Source organism: Hippoglossus stenolepis, chromosome 14 (genome assembly GCF_022539355.2).
Source record: "Hippoglossus stenolepis isolate QCI-W04-F060 chromosome 14, HSTE1.2, whole genome shotgun sequence".
Lineage (NCBI taxonomy): Eukaryota > Metazoa > Chordata > Actinopteri > Pleuronectiformes > Pleuronectidae > Hippoglossus > Hippoglossus stenolepis.
In genome coordinates, this window is record NC_061496.1 from 15,611,449 (window position 1) to 15,632,464 (window position 21,016).

The window sequence follows — 21,016 nt, forward strand, 5'->3', positions numbered from 1 at the left end:
GAAGTTGTGAGTTGTAAGCCAAACAGTGTGGCAATAAAGACAGCTGCCTCTAAACAGTGTGGCATCCATAAACTGTATTGAGGCAAAAGGGGCAGCTGCCTCTAAACCGTGTGGCATCCACATAGACTGTATTGAGGCAAACGGGGCAGCTGCCTCTAAACAGTGTGGCAACCATACTCCTAACAGTGTGGCAAGCTTAGACTGGATGAGGCAACAGAGGCAGCTGCCTCTAAACAGTGTGGCATCCATAGACATGGCGACAAAGGCAGCTGCCTTTACATAACCAGTGGCAGTTTCTGTTAACACCGGAAGTGCCTCGACGAGCTACCGCTGCCACGATTTGAGCTTGCCCTTACTGATCTGGAGCTCCACTGGACTGTTCACAACAACAGAAGAAGAAGAAGACGCTCCACTTCGGACCGAACGAAGCACGGTCGCGATTTGTATTAATAAGAAGCTGCTTCGGAACCAAACCCCACAGAAACCAGCGTCACTCGTGCGACGGGGCTTCGCTTGTTTTTGACTTGGCGGCTATTGTTCGCACCGAGCTCGCCTTGTCCTCCTTCTTCGCAGGGACAGCGGTGGTGGTGGTGTCGGCTGATACATCCGATACGAGTCGTTGTGGAACATGGCTCAGCATGGGCACCATGTAGCCAGTTCCCAGAAAGCACTGATGCTGGAGATGAAGAGTCTCCAAGACGAGCCGGTGGAAGGGTTCAAGATAACTTTGGTGGACGAGTCGGACATGTACAACTGGGAAGTAGCGATATTTGGACCCCCGAACACGCACTACGAGGGTGGTTATTTTAAGGTAAGTGGCTAATGTTAGCTAGCAGGCGATCCTATTGTTCTGTGGCTGCTTGATTGAGCTTGTGTTAAAGTAGTTCACTCGCACAGGACAGCGTTAGCCTTTCAGTCACCGTCTTTATTAACAGCGGGAAACAGTCGATAATATTAACTCGGCTAATTGACAGTTGTTTCCTGTTTACAGCGATAAAGCAGTCTCCCCCTCTTTGTTCAACTTTCAATCAACTCCACTCAGTCCGGATTATTAGATTGTGTTCGTACAAGCTAACAGACGCTGAAACTTTCTGCTTGGAGCTCATTTTTAAACAAGCTAGCTGGGCTATCTCTTTTAGTGACCGTGAGCGTTTGGCCGTCACTTCTGTGTTGAAACCAAAGGTTCATCTAATCAGACAAGCTCACCATCCAACTTTGTGTGTTTCATCACTACAAGCCCACAGCCCCAGGTTAAAGGCCCCTTTTCTGTTTGTATACTCGAACGTGTTGCTGGTGGAGCTGTGGACACTCAGCGTGTCGAACGCAGGGGAACTCATGAGCCATTTAATCTGTTTGCTGGCAAACTTCCTCCCTTGTGATTGAAGATGTGTTGCTTTCACAGATACAGTGTTTGTGTTACTGGCAGTTGAGACGGTAGCAGATCTAGGATGTTTCTATATTTGGAGCCATAAAGGGGCCACAGTTTACACATGGGGCCTAATATATATATATATATTCAACATCCATGCATAATATCTAATCCAGTACGGTGCACGTCCAAGGTGAGCATTCCTTGTGTACTGATAGGTCTATAGATTTGAGCTACACATCATTGAATATATTCAGAAAATTGTAGCTTGTTCAAGCACATTGTGTACTATAAAAAAAAACCTTAGAAAACAACAATCCCTAACAAATTGTCATATTTATTGGTACTGTTGTTTAAACAAAAGAGTACTGACGGTACAGTCAGATTTCAACTGGATCTGCCCCTGCAATTTAGAAATTTTAATTTGTTCTTACTTACTATTTACTATCTTATTCAAAGGTTCAGGGTTATCAGCTCTTCTCCTCATTACAGCCATGAGTCTGACCTCTGACCTACTGTGAAATACGGGTTGTTTATCATTAAGGCAAAACAGATGAAGACACACAAACTGCCTCACTTTGAGTCCCACTGTAACATATCCACCTACATTGTAAATATAGAATAGCTTTGCATTCGTTGGCACAGCAGGGAGCCAAGAGTGGACTTGTCTCAAACCTAAATGAGTGTGCGTGATAAACAACTTCAGATGTTGCAAAACAACGAACGGATTGTTGTTCACCCACATGTTCAGTCCTATACTAAAGTGGTTATTCACCCTGTAATCCACTTTGATTTATGACTTTCTCAGTCAAAAAAACCAACAAACAAAACATCATGAGCTTTTATTATTGGACCACTGCCACAACAGTCCTGTGTTATTGAGAAACACATAAGGTTAATACATTTAAGGAACCTGAAAGGTTCAAAATGTTTCTACTGAATATAACAAATTTTACATGGTCTCTTTACGAGGGCCTTTTTTATCATAGGCTCATAATGCTACGCCCCACGTTATTCAGTGGTTTCCACCTAACAACTACAGTTGAAGTATCAGTAATGGCTCCCACTGTGTTCAGCCTATCCAGCATATTGCATCAGTTAAGCCATACAGTGCTTTGTGATTCCGGTTCTTGAGAAGCCTGTTCATTTAGCCTCTGGTCTTTTTTCAAGCCTGTAAGTGCAGGCAGTGGGCCGCCCCGACCAGGCTACCGTAGACAGCGTTCTCTGTTCTCTGTGGGTGCTGTGTACAGGATTCCTTTGTCGGGCCAGGAATGCACAGGCTAGCTGTGAAATCCACCGCATGGTCGTGACTCATTGTTCTGTGCTGGGTTTCCATCCAACCTGTTTGCCATGCGTATTCTAACAAGAAAGAAAAACAAGAAAAAGCACAATGTTATGACCAGGTTACCCAAACAAACCAGCAGTTATGACACTCCGCAGCTGCCTGTTCATCAGAAACGGGGACGGTCATGACGTCACACGAAACCTGGCTGAGTCAGGCATTTGTTTCACAAGGGTGTTGCTCTCGAAGAGTCACACCATGATAAATATATCATGACTGCAGAAACACTGTGGGCTGATACATACTGAAATGTCATTCAGACAGTGTTAGATAACTGTCCTGGATCCACAATACGTTTACATAGTAAACACTACCTTATCGTAACCAACTGACCATTGACCTCAGGGTCTCACAATCGGCCCTGTGCTGACGTTAATTTGCTGGTTCTGAGGTAGTTTCAAGCTTGTGTGTGTGTGTGTGTGTGTGTGTGTGTGTGTGTGTGTGTGTGTGTGTGTGTGCAAAACATACTCAGGATATCTTATCGTTATCTGGCTTCACTCAACCTAACATTGGCTGTGCTAAAGAAGAAGTGCAGCAGGCCCGTGGGACGGAAAAAAGAGTTAACCTTGACGTTGCCTCAATAACCGCAATTCCTGCTACATAGTAAAGTCCCTCAGCCTGGATCATGTATGATCTGAGAAGTACACACTTGAAAGGGTTTTGGCTCAGTAGCCCCCTTTTTATATAGAGATCACACAAAATATCTATTAAGACCTTTCATCATGCCACTGTTCCATGTTTATACTGAACTTCACCAGCTGGTATGTTGTTGTTTAATAGATTACATGCCTGCGTGATGTGTAACACAATAATGTCAACAGCGGCTGAGACAGTGACACCTTCTGCCACCGTGTTTTTTGTTTATGTATGTGTTTAGTTTGGCTGTTATGATGATACAGTGACTATGAGGTTTAAACTTTAATTAATTTAACACAATCCTAGCCTTTAAAATAAAAACCTTGCAATAGGGATATTCGATTTTAGTGTTTTTATAGAGCTCTACAATTAAAATTAACGTGGAGGCTTTGTAGTTTTATGGTAGTTTTGCTTCAACTGTGTGCCGAACATATTGCATAATCATGATCAATTATGTGACATATGACCTGCATCAGTGTTTTTTCTCGTTGATCTCTCCCACTTCACTATTTAGCACATTTTCATAACCCCAGGAACATTTTAAGATGCAATAATTCATTAAATAAAACAATCACACTCCTGTGAACATCACTTCTACCACACCAGCTTACTTACTTTCTGGCATTTCGAGATTTCACATGGAAAACATTATGCTCAACATAGTCCTTTTCTCCAGCGATTCTTTGTTTAGTTTGTTTAGCTAAAGTCTTAATTTGCTGATGACATGCGTAGTGAATCACAGCAGATTTTCTGCTTATAATAGTACAATCTAGATCTGTTGGTGTGGTTTAAATCAAGTCACTTCTCAACAAGCCAAAAGTAATGACTGTACTTTCAAAGGAGTCCAGGCAGTGCACTGCAACAACAGGCTCGACCAATAGGTTTTAACTTACATGGCATAAAGTACATGGTTTGAAGCTATGATTTAGCTGTGCTCTTTTAGTTTTAGGTTCACAGTGTTCCTTTTAGTTAAGTTTAGTTACACACAGACCAAAAAAAAGATTTAGTTTTTTACTTTGCTGGAACGAGTGCTAAATTCACCGTATGATTATTTTAGAGTTTTTTTTTAAATGTTTTTGCTATTACCAACTGTGTGGTTTATTGACATGAACGCCAAACCCACCAAATCTACTGTGCTACTACTATGACATTGCTTTTTCTGTGTCTCCAGAGACTGTCGGTTCACAGATTTAACCTTTTCCTGCTCGGTTTTGTCTCATGCAACACAACAGCAGAGATTAATGCCTGTCATCCTTAACACGAGCCCATCTGTGGCCTCATATCTGTGCTTTACAGAGAGGTTTCACAGAGAGGTTTCTCGTGGGGAGGTACAGGAGAAACTATGCTCTGTTTGTAGGGCTGCATAGCTGTGAAGGTGCCCGGGATCTATGAAACTGCTGCTGCGTCAGCACCTAGCAGCATTGATTAGAATTTAGTTTTTGTGTAGTTATGATCTAAATAGGGTCTCTTGCATATCTCAATGAGGTGCTTTACCCGACCGACTACCTCTTTACAGAGTACGGGAAGTGTTGCCCTTCAGTTTTGGCCTGGGCCTCTCGGTATCTTTTTTAGCCTCTGACAGACCGGGGGTTGTGTCGAGCAGCTGACGCTGTGTTTGTGCCTGCTTTCTTTCCTCCTCACATGTGTGCTTCATAATTTGTGTGAGCTCTGTGTTAGCCTTGCTAGTGTGTGTGTGTGGGGGGGGTTACGGGCAAGAGGACCCAACCAGGCTGCACAGGACTTGTCTGGGCCGGGCCTGGCTGAGCAGTTGGAGTCATGTTTCCCCCCCTCTGGCTGTGTCACAGAGAAACAAGAGCAGGGCAGAGGGGAAAAAAGAAGGAATACAGAAACAGTCAGATCAAGAGCAGACGGAGCCCTTCCTCGCTGTGGTGCCTCCTTGAAAGGAGAGCCTGCTGCGAGCGGAGGTAAGGGTGAGGCCCCAGAAGTCGACTATGGAAGTCTCCTAAAGACCTGGCCATGTGCTCCTTGTCTCATACTGTATGGGATATGAGTGTGGTAATCCCACCTTTGAAACATGAAGCAAATGTTGGCTGGTGGTTTTTAATTTTCCACGTGATACAGTCACCAAGGAATCAGTTTGTAACATAACACCACCCTTTGATCCTTTTCCTCTCCTCTACTTCCTCCTTATAAGTGGAGTTAATGATAATCTCTGGGACCTGTATGTATATATCTATGTGTGAGTCAGAGAGGGAGAGGTGTGCAGGGAGAACAGACTTTTTTTTTTTCTTCCTGTTCAGGATTTTTACATTGACCTGGTTTACTTCACCTTCCTGTCATTTTCCACAGGGTGGGGACGTACACTCCCATTCCCATTATCATCTCAAGGCAGCTTTTTTAAGTCGCAATCCAAGAAAGTTTCGTAGACCAAGCAGATTGATCTTTTATCGTTATTAAAAGCCCTTCCAGGGTCTCTGGTCAGGAAATCGTGTGCACTTCATGTACACCGCTTAAATGAGCTGTTCAGAGTGAATCCCCTTCAGGCCACGGACAGTATTAATTTAGTGCGCAATCGGATTATGAAGCATGACAGGAAATCCGGTGGTGGCATGTTGCAACAAATGTACTGAGGTTAACGCTCTGTGATGGGCAGAGATCTTGGTAGAACTTGTGAAGCAATACCTTATTTCCATCACCCACTACTCCCTGATCCAAAAGGGTTGTGGATGCAGAGTGAGGAGAACGTGAGTGTTCTCATGATCACGCTAGAATATGACTCTTAGAAAGAGGGTGATTTCTGGAAAATCTCAAATCTTTTCATCTGATCCTGGCCTCCTAAGACCCTGCTGTGTTATCCCCTTCCTCCTCGCGTTTTCTTTGCTTCTGTCTTCTCGGTGCTGATGAGACAGGAGACGAGCTGCTCGCTGCTACAGAGCAAATGAGCAAACCAAGCAGCCTGTCTTTGTTTAGTCCAGCTCTGCTCTGCCACTCTCTGCCACTCTGAAACCAATGCATCCATCTTCTCCTCCCTCCATCCCTTCCTCCCTCTATCCACCACGGGTTTGGTGTCAACTCATTGCTGGGTGGGCAGGTCAAGAGTTACAACACTCATCTTCGGTCCAGTGAAGTTTTACATCACATTGTCCTTTTTTATTGTCTCATGTAAGTTTTATAACACTGAACACTGGAGCATTGGGGACAAATTGCTCTGCAACTATTCCCAATTGTTTTTAAATCAATCAACCCACAAGCAGCCTCCTCAAATTGTCAGTGATATTTTGTATCACTGCACTTTTTTAATGGTAACTGCATGCATTACTAGTGTTTGCATTCAGTTTGTGATATTGTGTTACTAGGAAAATTACTCCTGGTTAATATTTTTGCTTTCCTTAATGCATATCCCCACCATGCTGCTTTACTTGGTGATTGTATTCACAATAAATAAAGCTATTTTATGGCAAATGATGATGCGTAAATCCACCAACAACAGGCTACAATGAGACATGGAATCATTTTATTTTTATTAGAACAGACTTATATTAAAATGCTTCATATGATGAAAGGTATCATTTTTCTGTGTTTGACCCAAGAGGTGGGTGGCTCTGGTTTTACTTTCCACTGTTGGATGGAGTATTGGTTGTCTTCCATGCCTCACCCTCCTTTTGTTTCCAAGATGGCTCAGACACTCAATCAGACAAATATTTGCCAAAAGATGAGTGAATTTAATTTTGGTGTTCTTTTGGGATTCTTTTAATCCATCTGAAGAGATCTGTGATTTTCAGATTTGGAACTGCTGAAGAGCTTTTCATTCACAATCTGTATTGTTAGAAAAATCATATCTGGAAGACGAACAAAGTGCTTTGCTGTTAAAGTGTTGGCATAAGTTTGCTCTGCTGAATGCCCTCTAGTTCATTTTTGCACCATTTCCATCTCTTTTTGAATTGGATTAAATGGTTTTCAAGTTAATGCTGATGAGAGCAACTGTAGCTTATTTAAAACATCCTCGCTGGCAGATGTTGCAGTTCTCAGCTCTTCTTATTGAGGTCAACACTCATTTGAACAGTCAGTCGCACATGGCATGACGGAGAGTGAGTTTTCCCAAAAGCACAAGCAAAGATTTTCTTCTCCCAGTTCTCAGGCTGTGGACAGAGATGAGTTGGATGCTGATATTGTTTGAAAAGACAAACCAAGCTCTCTGTGTTGCAGCCTTGGCCTCTTCTCCACGTCCCCGTCCCGCTTGGCTGGCTGCTATGTCTTGTACTGTTGCCAGCCTGTAATCTGTACAATGTTGGCTTGAACCCTGCACTCTGAAAGTCCTCCAGTTTTGGCCAAGTCAGTCCGACCCTGGGATTTGGTTCTCTCTCTCTCACACAGGCAGCATTCTCTCAGGGCTGAGTCAGTGTTTCCTCTGTGGTCTGAGAACAGGTTTATTCTGTCAAATCAGGAATTGGTATCAGGGACTACATCCAGTACCAACGAATGTTGATCCAGCACTGGAGGTCAGGACATACTGACACAACCAGCAGCAGCAACACAGTCAGGAAACATTAACGCATCACATTTGTGGACTTTTGCTCTGAACATTGTGTTTGAGCTTCACACAGCCTGGGTAAAACGCTACAATGCAAAGAGCACTAAAGGCTTACAGTATTATACAGAGCACAACCTCCATTATTCCAACAGGAATCCCCCTTCCTCCTCCCACTACCACTACACCACCAACCTCCCTGCTCCCATGCAGCCCCCCTCGCCCCCCCTCACCCCCCTCCGCTTGACGGTTCTCTGTGGCGAGGGCCAGCTGACCATGCCGAATCAGCAAATGTGAGCAAGTGTGTGTGTGTGACAGGGTATGTGGGGTTCATGCATGTTCTTGTGTGTAATCTCTCTCTCTGTGTGTGTGTGTGTGGGTGTGGGTGTGGGGCGGGGGTGTATATAATAGCAGAACATGGGGTATGAGTAGTGGATTGTTTTGGGTTTGCGGTGACAGCTGGAGAGGACAAACCCCCACCATGATGTCCCTATCCCCCACCCGACTCCACCCACCCTCCTGGCGTTTCTCTAAGCTCCACACACACTCGGCAGCTGAATGCATCGCGCACCTCCCTCCCTCCCTCCACACCATATTACATTACACTGTCATTAGCTCCTCCACATCAGCTCCCCCTCACCAGGGTTTGCCACAACTCTAATGCTACTATTTATAGGTTTCCATGAGTCACTATTAAAGCTGATCAATCTGTTTGTGGAGACGTTTTAGCTGCTGTTTGTTGACATCGAAGCCATAAATGTAGGTGTGTGAGTGTTTTGCTTCTGCATTATTGTACAGACAGTGAACGCAGAGGGAAGTAACCATGACGTGACATGTACAGGACTTCTGTTGGCGAGGGAGAAGTGTAGATAAACCGCCTGCTGCTCATATTGCTGTTATTTCTCTTCTTTCACCATCAGGCTCGGATCAAGTTCCCCGTCGACTACCCGTACTCTCCACCTGCTTTCCGCTTCCTTACCAAAATGTGGCACCCCAACATTTATGAGGTAACTGACCAGTATAAATCCAGGTTAAAACTGTACACTGAATGCTGGTTAAAATTAGTAGTAACTTCTCAGAATTTGTTAGAGATCTACTGCTTGTATGCGAAGGGTATAAAACAGTATATGATTGAACAATAGATTCTTGTCATGTGATTCCAAATGAGAAATGTTAAGGTATTTAAGACAGACTGTGTAGAAGAGGTTCCAATGCCTAATATTTTCTCCTGCGTTCCTAGAATGGGGATGTGTGTATCTCTATCCTGCACCCACCAGTGGACGACCCACAGAGCGGAGAGCTGCCATCAGAGAGATGGAACCCCACACAGAACGTCAGGTACACAACACAATCCTCTAGGTTTCTCTATATCTAGATTCTCTTGTTAAAGAGCAACACACAAAACCACATCAGCAGAGTTACTCTCCGTCCAGTGCGACATAAAATTATTTGAATCATCTGTCGGGTCTTAAACATAGCTGCGAGTAAGCATTATTACTTAGACAGTTACACATCTGTGCCTCAGGTTTACATTAATATCAAAAGAACAGTGTGGGAGAAGTCGCCCTTTTAATGTAGTCTGGACTGGATTTCAAGCTTTCTTAACCATTTCTGGTTTTTTTGACTGATTTTTGTTGATGCCTTTTTCTTACCTCATTTTGTTGTGACTTGACATAGTTTCCTTTCTTTAGGTGTGTCAAATATCTTTTTTTATGCTAATGCAGCTGTTCTAAGATGCTTCTATTGTGGGTCTGCAAAGTGGCTGGTATATTCCAGAGTTAACTAGTGAAATCAAAGACCCTGGACAGAGCCAAATGTCAACATGCCAGTAAAACTAGCACTAGAACCACCACTAATGTTGTTTTGGACCGACTAATTTCCAACTCAGTTTGGTCACAATCTTGCACCACACAGGATCTAGGAGCAACCGTGCTAATAAGCCAAGAGTCTAACACAACACTCGACGGTTACTTGAGATCGTCCCTCAACTGCCAGCCAACTTGCTGCAGTGTAAATGCAGCAAACATCCAAACATGATGTATAATTCATACCCCTTTATTTCAGATATTTACTTGACACACATTTATTCAACCCATGCAGCTTCCCCATTCTCTCTTCCTCTCCCTAGCTTTTCCCTTTTTAGCATTATGTTAATGCGCAAACTCACACAGTTGAATAGAGCCATGTACCACAATAATGGCTCCTTTTGTAGGCCCCAAGTTGAACAACAACAAAAATGGAAGAAAATGAGTTGAGAAAGCCGGTGGGAGATCACAGGTGTGAAAACAGTTCACGGGACGAGGTTTACTTCTAACAGTCAATCCCTGTATGGTGATCCATCACTTGTTCAGTCCAACTATAGATTCAAGTATAAATAATAAATGGTAGTATTGTCTATTAGTATCTCTATAAGAGCTGAGAACTAAAAGAGACAAATGGATGTGTTGCAGGCTGCTTGTCTTACTCCAACCTTCATGTCTCCCCCTCCCCCTCTCTTTGTCCACACCTCCGTCTTTCCATCCCTGTGCACATCTTTGTCTTGTGCTCTCAATGTCCCTTGTCTCGTCTTACCTCCATCTTTACCTCCCTATTATTTTTCCCTTTTCCTCCCTCTGTATTTCTTTCCTCTATTTTAATCTCGCTCTTCACTTGCCTTTTGTCTGTTGACGTCTCCTCTGCAGGACCATCCTGCTCAGCGTCATCTCCCTTCTGAACGAGCCCAACACCTTCTCCCCGGCCAACGTGGACGCGTCCGTCATGTACCGCAAGTGGAGGGATAGCAAGGGCAAGGACCGAGAATACATCGAGATCATCAGGTTCGGCACTCCTCATACACCAGGGAGTTTTTTTGTAGCAGGTAATGACCGTACCAGCAAAAAAAAAAACTTCTATGTGGTTACATTTTCCCTTTTCTTCCCTTTCACAGGAAGCAGGTGCTGGGTACTACAGCTGATGCAGAGCGGGACGGCGTCAAGGTTCCCATCACATTAGACGAGTACTGCGTCCGCACCCAAGTCCCGCCCACAGACGACGGCTCAAACCTTCTATACGACGACTACTACGACGACGAGGAGCTGGAGGACGATGACGATGAGGACGACAATGACTGTTGCTACGATGAGGACGACTCAGGCACCGAGGAGTCCTGACCTCGCCTCCCTGTGACGCCAGCCCCTCACCCCTGACCAGTCCCTGCCCCCTACCCCCACCCACACCTCCCTCCTCTGTCATGGACTGAACTTTAACTCCCCGTCTCCCCAGCCCTTCTTCTTCTTGCCCTCAACCCCTCATCATCATCCTCACTTAGCACAGGCCCCACTGTCCCCTCCTGTCACATGTGCAGTCGCACACTAAAACCTGATGCATCGAAGAAAAGAAAGCTACAGAGTTGTTTTTGTTGGTTTCCTTCATGTGTTCTTATATTCTTTCATACTTTTTGTCTGAGTAGAGGTTACACACACAGCAGGAAAACTTATGGCAACAGTACTTCCTCGTCTGCTTCGGCTCGTCTGCTCCGGTAACTTTGTTCAAATTGTTTGGAGCTGCACAACATATTTCTTCCTCTGGCTTTGAGAAGAACAACAATAAGTTGTGTGCTCTGTCTTTTTTATTTGGTCACCCACTGTCATCATCATGATGCAGCAGCAGCAGCAGCAGCAGAGAGGAATGTAATATCACAGGTCAGATCAGAGCGTAGAGCATTTGCAAAGTAACCTAATTTAGAAAAATTATACTGTGTGTGTTTGTGTGCGTGCGTGTCTGCGTGCGTGTGTGTCTTGAAAAGTTGAGTCATGTCCGCCTCTGAGCCATGTGTGTGACTTCCAGTTACCAGGCCGTTTGAAGGCCTGTCATGCCTCACCTCTGACATTTCTAGAGCCCCAGGGCTCGTGCTGCTCCAAAAAAGGGAAGCCTCTGCCTTGTGCCTTCCCTCGCTCCCTGATACCGCAGATCTGAACGGCTCATGGGGCAGACGGGTCACAGCAAAAAAAAGTTAGCGGCCAGACAAACAAAGGTGGCAGGGGGAGATATTCAGGCACACAAGGTCTCCGGTGTTGAAAAACTGACGGAACAAGTTATTAATAACTGCTTCCGTCCGATTTTGTCCAGGGTTGTGAGTAAGAAAGGTGAGATCCAACAGCTGAACTGAAGTATGGAATGTAGATCAGGATCGTCCTCGACTGACTGCCACGCAGCCTTCATCACTCAAGCACGTGCTACTTGTGGCCTGGATGCATTAACAAACAGCTATCTGAGCCTGCTGCTGCTCATGAAATCCAATGTACTGTATTTAAAAGAAACCTATGCAGTCAGTGCTTGAACTCACTTCTTATGCAGTGCTTTAAAGCGTGGCGGACTCCAGCTCGAGTTTTACAAGCCAACGACATACCTGTTTTATGTTTGTCAGTGGTTTAGTATTCTAAACCCGAGGAGTACACGTCTCCAGAGGAAGAAGAAACAAGAGTGAGGTTCTACACAAGACGTCACAGAGCACATCCCCCTAGTGGCGGCTCTGTGCACAGGCAGCATGTTGTTTTTTCTACTCAGAGTTGCTGGACTGGGCCACAGCCATCGTGACTCACCTGAATCAATGCCCCCTGCTCCCTGAGAGGAGATCAGGTCACAGTGCGAGTGATTTAGGAATTGGCCTGATGGAGGGGTTCTGGTTTTCTGTCTGTACTCTGTCAGGAGTCCTCTGTTGCACACTCAAAGACACAGTACCACCATCCAGCAGTATTTCTGATCAACATTGCTGTAACAATGTATCCGTTATGTGTGAGCGAGTGAATGAGTGAGTGAATATTTCGCAGATCGTTTATGAGAAGTTGTGGAGAAGAAGCACAGAAATGGGGAAGGCATGGGGGGGAATAGGGTTGAACTTTGAGCATGAACAGGAGAATATGGTTCTTCACTAGCATGCTGTTAATGATGTGTTTGTGGTTTTAGATCTGCTATAAGGGTCGGGATTGTGTCCAGGGACTAAGGTTCTCAATTATTAATCTAAAACTGTTGCATTGTGAATGGCCTGAGGGCTGTCCGATTATTTTTTTGGGGGGGCTTCTTTTTCCGGTTTTTTTATGTAATCCTTTTTATTTTCAAATTGTGGTGTGAGCTGCAATGTTTTCTGTCTTATATGTATTAAGTGCTAAGAATATTGATCTGATTGATTTGAAAAAAACAAAACAAAAAAAACAGGATTGTTCGGAAGAGCGAAATAAAATGTATGGCCCATTTGATTTCACGAAAATCGGAAAAGTAACACAGAACCAAATTGACCCAGCACATTTAACAGTAACTCTCCAGCCCGGCTCAGCTCTGAACGCTCAGCGATGAGTGATCATTATTCCATAACTGACTGATGTCCGTTCCACAGCCGATTGAATGATTCTCCCCCTCAGTTTTGATGTTTTTAGGGTGAATGGGATTTCATTTTTTTCTCTTTTACTTTCCTTTTGTCAAACCACTGTTGTTTTCATCGCCTCCTCCCCAGTTCTCTGAGCTCTGATTGGTGGCAGCATCACTGAGGGGAAAAAAAACCCCAGCAGTTAATTACAGAAAACAACAAGAACCTCAGGAAAAAACAAAAAACAACCAACAAAACAAACAAATCCTTTTCCCAGCTGAGTGAACCTGACCCTGGGGAGTCTCACTTTTTGGCTTCACAGGACTGTTTACAATCCCTTGATATGCACATGTGGATATTTTGACGATCACTTGATGTTTTTTTTTTCTTGTTTATTTCTTTTTTTTCTTATGGTTTGTAAATCTATTTAAACTCTGAAATAAAGATCTTTATTAGATATTGACTTCTCAATTTCATTTTTCTTATGGAAGGTGGTTTTCATTTGCTCAGTTTGAGATATTTAAAGAATTTCTCTGTGTTCTCTTCTAGATGCAGAAATGCAAGTGAATGCAATTTGAGTGAAACTCAGGGTCTAGCTCCGGGAGGTAAGACTCGTATTCTTCCTTTGCACTTGATGGTTTTATAAACCCTGCAGTGGACAGAGGAAAGTGCTTGATGAGACGTGTACTCTGGAGTCACCCTGCTGAGCTCAGAGGGTGGTGGAGACTTTAAAGGATTTCCTGATGCTTCCCATGTTTTATATGTTAAAAGGGAAAACTGAAGAAAACCTCCTCCCTAAATGACCTTCTTCTCTTTTGTCTACTGCTCTCTTCTTCACTCTATGTAAATGGCATCCAACAATAAAAGCATCCAACTGGTGCTGAAATGAGAAATCATTCAGTGGACTTCACACTGAGATGAGCTTTCTTAAACTAAATGAATATTCTAATAAACCAAACGATTGATAGATGAGTTTCAAATAATAATGCAACTGATCCCACATATAAATCAGTGCTTTGTGAATGCAAAGTGCTCGGCAGTGACATATACTGAACAAGACCCAGTGCTGCGTATCTGTGACGCTTATTAACGCTGGAGTGAGCCGGACAAGTCCTCTAACAATGTTATTGATTGACACACTGGTTATAAATAAGATTAGAGTCGGTAATAGTGTAGCTGCACTATACGCAAAAAACAATTGACAATAAATGAATAGCAATAATAAAAAGACAAATTAGAAAACAGGAGCTGAAAGCACACCTGCCTCACAGCTGTGTTCGGTTCACTTCTTGCATATGAAGTTTTCTGCTGTTTCTTTTCTTTTGAGAATCTAATCAGACACAAGGCACATATGAGGATTAAAAAAATAAACTTCTTATTGACACTTGAGTTGAAATCTCTTTTGTAAATGAAACATTTTCCGTGTCTGTAAACCTCGACTGGATATTAGTGTTTTATTGCACTTGCAGTCAGGAAGACGACCCTACTTTTTATTTGAGTAGCTTCTACTAATTTGACAACACAGCCATGTTTCAGAAACTAATTATCAAGGCTCCCGTCACTGTGTCCTTTTGTGCAGATGCTTTAAAGAATGCCTGTGATCTTGGAATCAGTGAGACAGTGTTTGTTCTTGATTGAGACACATGAGCTCAAACAGTAACGACTTTCAGTGGAGTTTGTTTGTATGTTTTTTTCCTCTCAGCTCAAACAGATGAAGTCCTTCATTTGATCAGAGAACTGGTGAAATGCAGCACTCTTTCCAATCTGTTATCATTTCAACAACTTTTCAGTCCATTGTCACTTTCTAGGGGCCATTATTTGCACTAACAAGCCCACATTGATGAGCAGCTTTGGGGACATCTAAACTTAAAGCTTGTTTTTTCGTTTTTCTGTCGTGTTTTGTTGGAAAGTGGACGATGATATTTGTACCCTGCAGTCGCCATCATGATCAGAGCGGTGGAGGTTTGAAGGATTCCCTGATGCTCTCCTCTTTAAAACGCATGCATCAAACTACGTGCTTTTTGTAGAATTTGTTCAATGACTGCTTTGTGCCTCTAGAGGGCAGCAACAGCTTTATTCTAGTTACCTTGTCAGGTGTTTGTTCCAGCCCGTGTAACCACAAAGATAAAAATAAATAATAATAACAGTCCTTCTCTGGCATTACTATGTTTTATTCATTTTGTAATTTATAGTTTTAGCTTATTAAAGTTTGTGTTTCTTTCTTTTCTCAGTTCCAACTTCTGTGATTCAAACCGCTGCACAACCGGAGGCCTGCAATGTTTCTCTGCCTTTATCCTCCAGCCGGGGGCGCTGCCATCTACTCACATAGAGTTATTAGGGTTTTATGTTTTCATCCTCCACTCCAAGTGTCTGAGGGTCATTTCCACCTTTTCTCATCGCCCACTGTGACTCTGTGAGTAGACTCAGTGTTGCTCACATGCTCTATGCACTCCATGATTTATACTCGTATGGTTTATTATTTCCATTGTCTCATTTCTTCCCAGTAAAGTTGAGGAATCCGTGACTGTAATGGGGGTCTGTAGTGGGTCTTGAAAATGAAAATCATCAATCTGCGTGACATCGTAAAAGGAAGTTTAACACTACAAGAGGCTTTATGTGTTTCCGGCCGGGTCGGAGAATCCACTCTCCTAAAACGATCCTCTCTTCTTCTTGCATCATTTTACCCACACTCCCTTTAACTCCACACTCATCCTATTTGTTTCCCCCCACAGATATTTTTTACCATCCCTGCGGCCGGGTCCACCCAAATTTGGTCTGACCTTTTGCCCTGCGTGTGTCCAATCCAAATGCCAGTTCAGCGGAGCAGAAAAAAGCAACACATTCAAATGGTCCCTGGATTGCTTCTCTCCCTCCGTGGCTTCTTCTTTCATTCTTCACACCATGTGTTGTTGTCTGGGAAAGGGAGCGACTGCCGGATCAGAGGGGCCGGATGTCACAACCTGTGGCCCCAACCCGTGGCCCTCTGACGCTGTGAGGGAGCTGGGTAGCTGTGTGAACTGGGCGAACTGTAACAGGCCCCAGTGGTGGGAAAAATGTGAGATGATAGGAGGAGAGGGATTGATCCATATGTCAGAATACATGTCTCCAAGGCAACAGAGGTTATGTGGAAAGTGGGAGCAGGTTGTCAGGAAGGAGGAAAGATGGATGGCAACAATAGGAGGCAGTGGGGTAAAAATGGAACCTCATGACGTACCGGGCCTATTGAGTGGCCATACAGTACGCGCTGCAAGTCAATGCAGACAAACAGTCGCAGGAACAAGAGAACAAACCTGGAGGTGCAGTCGACCTCCTGCAGAGCTTTTGTGCGGCTCCGGTTCGGTCTGACGTCCTTGTTTCTTCGTACCAGCCGTGACTCCGCCCTCTCGTCCTTCCAGGAAGCCGGTCTGATGTCAGCAGGAGAAGATGTCACCCCACAGTGATGAAACGCACTCTGGATTGACTCCTCCAGCTCCTTTATTGATATGTAATCACCCCATCGGTTGGTACATCTGTCCGGATGACAGCAGAGAACAAGCCAAGCACAGCCACACTGAGTCAGATCGGTGTAATTCAATTACAATCGTTATTTCTTTTCTTTTTTTTTGTGTTTTTTTGTAAGAGCTGGTGTTCCTCACACATTTTGGGACAGACAGAGATCCAGGGTCCGTCCTCTTAATGAGAGCAGAACAGACACATTAACCTTTTCACAGGCTGCAGTTTGCCCTCGTCTCTTCACAGGCGCTTGCGAATCGATGTCATTATTCTGCAGAGGAAGTTGATAACAGTGTGATCCTGCAGTTGTTCCCAGATCGCTGTGACATTCCAGTATTTCCCCAGGAGATATTATTTCCATTTTAATAAACGGATTTTATTTAATAGTCTTTTCTTGTTTTTTCTCCTGTAATAAAAAGAAAAATTCTGTTGTAACGTGTAACGTTGAATTGATAAGCTGACTAAATGAGGAGTAAACATACAGACGAGTAATCGATACTTTTCAAAGTCACAGAATTAATGGAGCAAAGATGCTGAAACATTCACTGGTTCAAATTTCTCTTCATCTTCCTTATTTTGTACTTAATATCTATATGTAGTTTGATGGGTAAATAAGAAATAACATAAAAAAAAATTATCCGAAGAAATGCATTTAAATAAAATTATAATATATTATATTATAATAATAGAAATTATATACATTTACATGAAAAAGATTATTTTCTTTGGGGTTTAGACTGCTGGTCTCGTGAGGTAAACAATTAAAAAAACCTAAGTTCTGGATAACTATTTACAAAGTTGATCCTCGGGGGGGAAATTGGGATTCGTTGCAGTCGCTCCGGCCAAGAGTCGAAATAGATACAGACCAAGACAACGAATAGAAATACAAAATATAGGTAAGAGTATGAATAAAAAAGTAAAAATATATGCATTATAATACAATGTATTTATAGAAGCCAAATAAGAACATGTAAAAATACAGTCTATACAATAATCCAATATATAAAAGATGACATATCTCTTATATTATATCTCCTATATTCTTATACTGATATAAACAATATCAAGCATTTCTTTCTACCTTTAGTAAACTACAACGGATTCTACGTTTTTCTGACCTGACACCTTTAACATGTGTAACCGGTCGAGTGTCTGCAGGATGAGTGAGTAAAGGTGAGAGTTCACATGTTCGTCTGCAGTCAATAAGGTGAGTGGCCCTCTTCAAGTGATGATTACATCACACGGTGACCTCTGTGGGGACCTCTAAAAGACTTGTCATTATCTCCACTCTGAGCATCAAATTGTGTCTTTGTCGCTGCAGGATGAACCCTGTAATGTCCGGGTTCTGGCCAAGACCGCGATGTAGGTATATAAACAGACGTTTGATGTCACACAAATATAAATCAACAATACAAACAACCAACATGTGCTTCATGTGTGAAAGGGAACTGCGGCTCAGGTAGCTGCCGCTGTTCTCAGGTCTGTGGGTGAAGCCAGGCTGCATTATGAAGCTCATTCAGAGTCAAACGATTATTGTGTCAAATCAAATGGATGTGATGACATCATATGATTTATGTGTCTGAAAGAACAAATCCTATACTCTCGGTGGTCGGTTGATCTTTCTGTAACTTAACTTTTCTTTAGAAAATCTTCTCAATAATATTGAATATTATAACTGAATATTGAAGTTCTTTATGTTTATCTCACATAATTTGTTTATATATTTTAAGGGACAGTGCTCACTCTTTCAAACAAAATACTGTAAATGAGCCAGATTTAGCTATATAGCCACTTTTTACAAGGCAAACTGAATGAAATAAAATGACAGATCTTATATAATTATTATTTTAGTAGACATTTTGGTATTTCTCGTGATCTTTTGGGTTTTTTGCACTGGTTTGAAGTGGTCCTATGCTCGTCCATCACATACTTCTGTGCAGCAATCAGGATTTAGCCATATTTTAATCTGAAATCTATAGTTTTGTGGCTGTTTGATTCTTCTTCCAGGTCAGAGTCAGTCATATTTCATCAAATGAAATCCTCAGTCCCCATAAAGCAGGTCAGGTTAACTCCTGTAAGGATTTTAAGCCTCAATGGCTCCGGAGATAGCAACGTTGTTTGTTCCACTTATGTCAACAACTATCAAATGGATCCATATGAAAATTGTTACAGACAATCGTGGTTTTCAGAGGATGACTCACACAGACTTTGGAGCTTGACTGCACACTCTGTTTTTTAGAATCTTATCTTTGATTGTTGTCTCATATAAACACTTAATGCTTTCAAAGGCTTTTATTGGAGGCTGAAAATCAAATGGAGGTCGAATCGGCTCATTTACTGTAAAGCGTTGCTTGTTTTGCTCCCAATTAGCTGTTGGCACGAAGGGCAGCTGCATCCAGAGCAATAAAGCTCATTTCATTTTCCGTCTGGAGGCAGAGGCAGTCGGAGCTGACACCTCCTGCAGGGTTGCTCACGTTAAAGGTTTGTTAATCTGCTGTTTGTGAAGCCTCCGTCTCTCACTGTCCCCAGGTATCAACGCTCACACTCGCCGACATCTAGGTTTCTAAGTTCCTCCCTCTCAAGTCAATGCAGCGCTGCCATTCAGCTTCATATGCGGCTGAGCACTGACCCTCCAAACCAACCTGTCTCCATAATACAGGTTTAGTTTATCAATCTCTCAGGGGCAAGCTGCCTGAGGATATGTAAACAGAGGGGACATAAAGTGATGGAGAGAGCGGTTATAGATTGGAAATGAACCGGGCAGGTTGATGCTGTGTGACGGAGAAACAAAGTGCTTTTCGTGCGGCAGATCAATGGAGTCAGTGGGACCCTTTCTATTTCAGACACACAAATGTATTTGTTGCCATAGCAAAGTTTCCAGGGTCGCTTTAATCCCGAAAAAGGAAAGACCAAAAAAAATAGAAAAGAGGAAGAGGGGGAATAAAAGGCTGTAAATTGAATTAGAGCACACAGGTGCATCTTCTCCACATTTCATTGTCTGCTCAGCTGCATGTGCTTTTCCTGCTCAAATAGGCACAGCCTTATTAGATATAATGGGTTACTCACACACTCGAGCACTGTGCCGTGTGTGTGTGTAAGTGTGTGTGTGCGAGTGTGTGTAAAATGGACAAATCTGACAATCTGGATGGAGCATGGTGATGAACAAAGAGTCAACTCTTTCTCTGATTTTCATGATGTTCATGTTCAAGTTTGATCTGAGCTCTGAATGTTGGAGACACAACAGAGTATAAAACACTTTATTATATTAAGAGTGTGACATTTTTACACCCACATATATATGAAAAAACAATACCTGGAGGCTGACCTCTCTCCCCCGAAGCCACACTAACAGCATATAGTTACAACTATTTGTTATTGTATGAGAACAATTGCTCAGATAAAGAACTTTTATCCAAGGAAAACGATGAAAACCTTGTCTATTATTATTATTATTGTCTAAGTTGTGTTCAGCTTTAACTGTTTTCCCTGACCTGACTCTGGAGCGTCTGACTTTAACTCTCACAACATGCAAAGCTGATCTTATCACTGGTACAGACAATTTGATGTAAAATCAATAACCAGTCTAAAAAGTGTGCATTCATTTGGAATATATTCCATTTTCTTCCCTCCACCAAACATCTCGCGACCTCCAGAAATGATTTCGTGACCCCAGGCTGAGAATAGAAGTGGCCCACTCCAATATGCTGTTCACAGGGACATTTGAATTGCCTGCAGCCACACTCCAAAATGCAGCTGCCATCTGTTTTAAATAGAAAAAGGAAATTAGAACATTTTTGGTTCCAGTAAATTTTTGGAATTGATTTAAAAATGTCAATTCTTGTCTTTGAAGGCCCCACGCGGTCTGGCACCTCGGTATCTCTCTGACCTGATCTTTTTTTGTTGCGAGCCACTGTCATCTTTTAATATTGAACTTAAAACAATCCTTTCATGAGTATGGTTGGCTGGTTTCAATTATCCAACTTTAATTAATTTCTATTCCTATGATGTTTTTTGTTTTATGTATCCTATTGGTGTAAAGATTATTTTTGTTTATTCATATTGTATTCCTACTTTTAATATGTGTGTTTGTTTGTATCTGTGTCTAACATCTGTCTTTCCGCTTTCCGCACAGTTTGGTAGCTCTGTGCAGCACATTGAGCCCCCCCCCCCGTAATGTGCTGTCTTAATGAAGCTTCGTTTGCCTGCAGCTGCGATGAAAACAACAAAAACGTGTCTTCAGTTTTGCGCAGTGCTGAGTGTTGAATAATGGCTGTTGGCTGTGCAGGATAGACGCATTAAACCCCACCTGTAAGACTCCTTCTCCCTCTCGGTGTGTTTGTTTATGCA

The 21,016-nt window shown here is 42.9% G+C and overlaps 1 protein-coding gene across 1 annotated transcript; it reads left to right on the forward strand.

Annotated features, from left to right (window-relative positions):
* The first annotated feature begins 309 nt into the window (after positions 1 to 309).
* cdc34a (cell division cycle 34 homolog (S. cerevisiae) a) lies at positions 310 to 13,634 on the forward strand. The gene is made up of 5 exons (XM_035176021.2): positions 310 to 811; positions 8,757 to 8,843; positions 9,077 to 9,174; positions 10,518 to 10,652; positions 10,763 to 13,634. Exons 1-5 carry the CDS (start codon positions 629 to 631, stop codon positions 10,983 to 10,985), a joined length of 726 nt encoding a protein of 241 aa, XP_035031912.1. The 5' UTR covers positions 310 to 628; the 3' UTR covers positions 10,986 to 13,634.
* Positions 13,635 to 21,016: the final 7,382 nt, after the last annotated feature.

What these genes read in the sequence shown, in the direction of transcription:
- cdc34a (XM_035176021.2), top strand. Translation starts at nt 629, where the DNA reads ATGGCTCAGCATGGGCACCATGTAGCCAGTTCCCAGAAAGCACTGATG. An exon ending in ACGAGGGTGGTTATTTTAAG is followed by an intron (nt 812 to 8,756) that starts GTAAGTGGCTAA and finishes TTTCACCATCAG; the next exon opens with GCTCGGATCAAGTTCCCCGT. An exon ending in GGCACCCCAACATTTATGAG is followed by an intron (nt 8,844 to 9,076) that starts GTAACTGACCAG and finishes CTGCGTTCCTAG; the next exon opens with AATGGGGATGTGTGTATCTC.